Raw genomic sequence first — 5000 nt, forward strand, 5'->3', positions numbered from 1 at the left:
GTCCCAGACAGGTGTGTTAATTACCTGTGGGAACAGATGTCAAACTGCACCCGTGGGACTGTCCACGGAGGAGACATGTCCTGCTGGCAGCTCGGCATCACAGCTGCACTTCAGAGGAACCACAGACGAGCCCGATGCTTTTATTTTGTCTGTAACGAAGCAGCAGCTCTGCTTCAGGGACAGCCTGATCAATCTGTGTGATGCATGAAAACTTTTATATAACCAAAGAAAACAAAATGATTCATTCCTCAGCCAGCGTCTGAAAACAGAGCGGCCTGCCAATCCCTGATACGTGTCCTCTTACGTAAGGAGAGGCTGTCACACCAGGCTCCATTCAAAAAAATCTGAATTTAATGTGTGCCTGCTCATTGGAGGGGAGCTCACACTGCAGCATGTGACTCTTTGAAAGTCAACACACCAAATAGCTTTTTTGATCAGATGTCAGACCTGAACGTGGCCAAAGCAGCGATGACCTGTGAGTGGAGGGTCTGTGATTCCACCTGCTCGATCAGTCATTTGTAGCTGAGGAACAAGGCGCCTGCGCCTTGTAACCTGCTCGTTAACGAGAGCATTTCAAACGTGTGGTTTTTTAAAGGGAGTCTGGCATGTAGTGCGGTCGACCAGATGACAGCAGTCACAGCCGGCTGCAGCATCAGTCTGACAGGTCAGGAAATGTTACATGACTGTCGGGTTGTGACCTCTGACCTCTGCTGGCCATGGTCAATGCTGCAGTGACGCTCAGCCAATGGGGCGTCTGTCCGCCTGCTGCAGGAAGCGACACAGACGGCGTTTGGCTGCGAGCTGCCTGCGCTGCGCTGGAAATCGCTCCCATCTTTGACCTGATTACACTCTTTTCTCGCTGCTGCGTCTGATTCGAAAACAGCACAGACTTTGTTTCCCCTCGAACTCGAATCTTCTCTGGTTGCTGCAGAAGCTGCAGCAGGACGTTAATCTGCTTTCAATTATGGCAGCAGCTCACACACATCTGGAAAAATGAACACACACATACACACACACAAAGTCACACAGTCTCCTCGGCTGCGTAAAAATGAGAAAAATGTGTCTGAGCGCCAGGAAGGATGATCCCAATCAGTCAAATCATCCGCCGACAGTGACGGGAGCCCGTCAGACCTGGATCTGGATCTGGAGTCTCTGCTCGGCCAAGTCTCCGCGCGTCTTTCGCCAACAGCCCGATAAATCGAACCGGCCTCTGGCTCGACTCAGACAGGAGCAGATTCCTCTCACCTCAGAAAGAGACAATTCACCCACCGTCCGTCCTCCTAGCGTCTTCTGATTCATGGCCGCCGCCTTCGCTGAGGAGCTGAACCTCAGCGGACAGAGAGACCACAAAGGTCACAGGGTCACGGCGGAGTCTGAGGCTCACAGGCGGGCAGGAAATAAACGCCTGGCTCAAGGACACTAAAGCAGGAGCTGTTAGAGTGACGATGATGATGAAGGCTGTAACGTTTCCTTCACAGGGAAAGCTCTCTGCGCTTTTTCTTAAAACCTGATAATGAGACGGACGGAGGACGAGACAAGGTTAGATGAGATGAAACAAGATGAAACAAGATCACGAAAATAAAATGACTTCAAGACAGAGACCCTGAATGCACCACAGAGACCCTGAATTCACCACAGAGACCCTGAATGCACCGCAGAAACTCTGAATGCACCACAAAGACCCTGAATGCACCGCAGAGACTCTGAATGCACCACAGAGACCCTGAATGCACCGCAGAGACCCTGAATGCACAGCAGAGACCCTGAATGCACCACAAAGACCCTGAATGCACCGCAGAGACCCTGAATGCACCACAGAGACCCTGAATGCACCGCAGAGACCCTGAATGCACAGCAGAGACCCTGAATGCACCGCAGAAACTCTGAATGCACCACAAAGACCCTGAATGCACCGCAGAGACCCTGAATGCACCACAGAGACCCTGAATGCACCACAGAGACCCTGAATGCACAGCAGAGACCCTGAATGCACCGCAGAGACTGCGAGTTTTTGAAGTGCTCAGTGTGTCAGAGGTCTTTCCAGGCGTTTTCTGTGGATCTCTGGCCTGTAAATCCGATTTAAAAGCTGCTTGTGACTGTTTGTTCTAACTTTTCTGTGTCTTTTTTATGAAACATGGAGATTTCTGTGATATATACACGTCTGTCTCTGCACAGCTGCTCTTATTTCAGAGGCAGACGGCTTCTGGAGAGCTGCCTGAGCTGAGAAGAAGAGCTGGAATAGATGAAGGTTAAACGACTTCTTCTCCTGAAATGTGATTTTTTCTCTGTGACACAGTTAAAGTCATTGAGATGTTCTGACAGAGGAAGAGTGACGCTCCTTCCTCGAATTTCCTGAATCTTTGAACCTGGGTCTTTTGGATGATGCATTCACTGTCCTGGACATCAGCTGAAAGCATGAATTCATCTGTTTGTTCGCTTCCCGTCGCAGTCGAGTCGTTTCTTCATCATCTTGTTTTTTGGCAGCGTTCACAGGCCTTCCAGTCTGTCCGCTGACCTTCCCATCAAGACTTTCATTGAAACCGGGGGGGGGGGGGGGGGGGGGGGCGTCTGCTGAGGGGAGAGTTCCTCATATTGAGAAATAACACTTCCACGTGTCGACTTCGCCTTTCAGCAGTTCGATGTCACAGATGAAGATTGAGGAGCTTCGCTGAGACTCAACCAGGAAACACCTTCAGATGACTGTCTGTCACGTCCGTGTGTGTGCGCGTGTGTGTGTGTGTGCGCGCGCGTGTGTGTGTGTGCTTGTGTGTGTGTGCACAGAAGAGACAGGACAGGACTGTTCTGTCCGTCTCTGCTGCTCTTTGTCCTCAGTCTCACATGATGACGTTCGCTGTGTGTGACGGTCGGTCTGGTTCCATTTCTCTGGAAGGTGTTCACAGTATTTTGTCCCTTGGCTAACCTGTGGGAAGGAGAAGGTATCAGAACACCTGTCTGTGATTGAGTCTCCTCAGTCTTTCTGCTCTGTGGGAAAGTTGACTGTGATTCCAGGCTGGAGGCGAAACTCGGAGAGGAAACTTTGATTCCGGCTGATTTTCACTGATTTATGAAACATTTTCCTTCAATCACAGACTTTCCTACATTTCAGAGAGCCCCTGAAGGGGACACGAACCACTGAGCAGAGGGCTTGACGTGAGTGTGACACTTTCCACGAAGAAGATCCAGAGATGAAGCTGGTGCTCTGGACTGGTTCTACTGCTTTTAGCATGTTGTCTCAGCTGAGTGTCTTCTGTGTTTCAGATCTTCATCTCTGCTTCAACTTCGACACGAAGAACTTCAAGATCTTCTCTGGATCCAAAGAAAACCAGTTCGGTTACACAGTTCAGCAGCACGAGGCAGGAGGACGCCAGTGGTGAGATCACAGTTCTTTATCATCCACAAACCAGTCTGTACTGGTCTGTCCACATTCATACAAACCAGTCCCGAAACCATGTTTTTAATGTACTTAATGGTTTTTCAGCAGGAATGTAAACCAGTAAACTGGTTTCTGTTCGATGTAATAAATAAACGTCCCGGAAACTGTCCGTCTCTGGACGCCTCACTCGGCCTCTGTCCCTCGTCCCCTCACTCGGCCTCCGTCCCATGTCCCTTCACTCGGCCTCCATCCCACGGCCCCTCACTCGGCCTCTGTCCCTCGTCCCTGCAGGTGAAGACGGTTCAGATGAAAATGTCTGCTGGGTTCAGGATTTATTGGCGGCTGCGGCCGTGGAAGCAGAGCTTGGTGTTCTGGGAAAGTTAAAACCTTCCATGAAAGCTGCTCGCTGGTTTCTGTCTCAGAATCATGTTGAGACGTCAGAATCATGTTGAGACGACACATTTTCCAGCGGTGCATCTGGCGAGTGCACAGACCTGCAGAGCCGCCGGCGTGTTTCGGTGCTTCCTGCCGTAAATCGGCGTTTCGTAATGTCGATCTGACCCAGGGCCACGCTGCGCTACCGTCGACTTCCCATGAGCTCACAGGTTCCTGGACGGTTTGTCCTTGGCTGTCCATCAGTCTGCTGAGACTTTGTCTCGTCTCTCGTCTCTCGTCTCTCATTCTTCATCTTTGTTTCCAACCCGCTGCTGGATCCTCAAATACCAGCAAACACATCTAAAACCTCCAAAGACGACAGGTGAGATCACAGGATCAGACGATGAGATCAGATGAAATATGTGTCGTCATCTCAGATAATCTCACTTAATCTAATCCCAACTCTTCTCCCATCTCTGTACACCACGTTTTTATAGTCAGAGTAACAGCCCCTGATCTAATCTGAGATTCAAGTGAGATCTGATCTGATCTGGACGGAGACAGATGGAGGACAGATGTTTTCTGAGATGAACACAAATCTCGTTTCATTTTGAACTCATCTCATCTAATCTTAATCTCTCCTCATCATTGGGTTCCTTTACTCTCAGTTCTTCTCATTTCATCTCTCTTCTGTGCTTCACGTCTCTTCTGGTCTAACGTGGGCCAGTTCAGGTGAGGACCCACAAAACCAAAACCTTCTAGTTTTGGTTTTGAACCGATCAGTGATCAATAATCTGCAGTGTAATCTGCAGTGCATCATAATCTGTACTGTAATCTGGGGCTCTGACGGCAGCTGGACTGAGGCGACCACATGAAGTCACGTGACTAACCTTCAGTCACACGGCTGCGTGGTCCTTCCGTCTGCGGCCTCAGGTGGGATGGAGGAACCTGCCGTCTCTCAGTCTCGTTCTTTAATCTGGAAACGTTCAGCCGTGATAATTCCTCGCAGTCCTCCAGGATTACAAACTCCGTCCGTCTTTGAAGTCGCAGGTAAATAAGTGGAAAGTATTTGGTTTGTCCTCGGCTGCGTCCCGAGGCGGAGCGGCGGATCTGGAAACTATGTGTTGTGGTTTGTTATTCCCCAGCCCCCCTCTGGGAAGCCCATCAGTGTGTGTGTGTGTGTGTGTGTGTGTGTGTGTGTGTGTGTGTGTGTGTGTGTGTGTGTGTGTGTTTAAAGGGGATCTGGTTGTTT

General features: G+C 50.1%; 1 protein-coding gene across 1 annotated transcript in view; it reads left to right on the forward strand.

The window, feature by feature from the left end:
- itga11b (integrin, alpha 11b) overlaps positions 1 to 5000 on the forward strand; it is a 26243-nt gene that overhangs the window by 1394 nt on the left and 19849 nt on the right. The window contains exon 2 of the mRNA XM_070972380.1: positions 3259 to 3370. Coding sequence (XP_070828481.1) covers positions 3259 to 3370 — 112 coding nt within the window. The remainder of the gene's footprint in view (positions 1 to 3258; positions 3371 to 5000) is intronic.

Source organism: Chaetodon trifascialis, chromosome 10 (genome assembly GCF_039877785.1).
Source record: "Chaetodon trifascialis isolate fChaTrf1 chromosome 10, fChaTrf1.hap1, whole genome shotgun sequence".
NCBI classification, from domain to species: Eukaryota; Metazoa; Chordata; class Actinopteri; order Chaetodontiformes; family Chaetodontidae; genus Chaetodon; species Chaetodon trifascialis.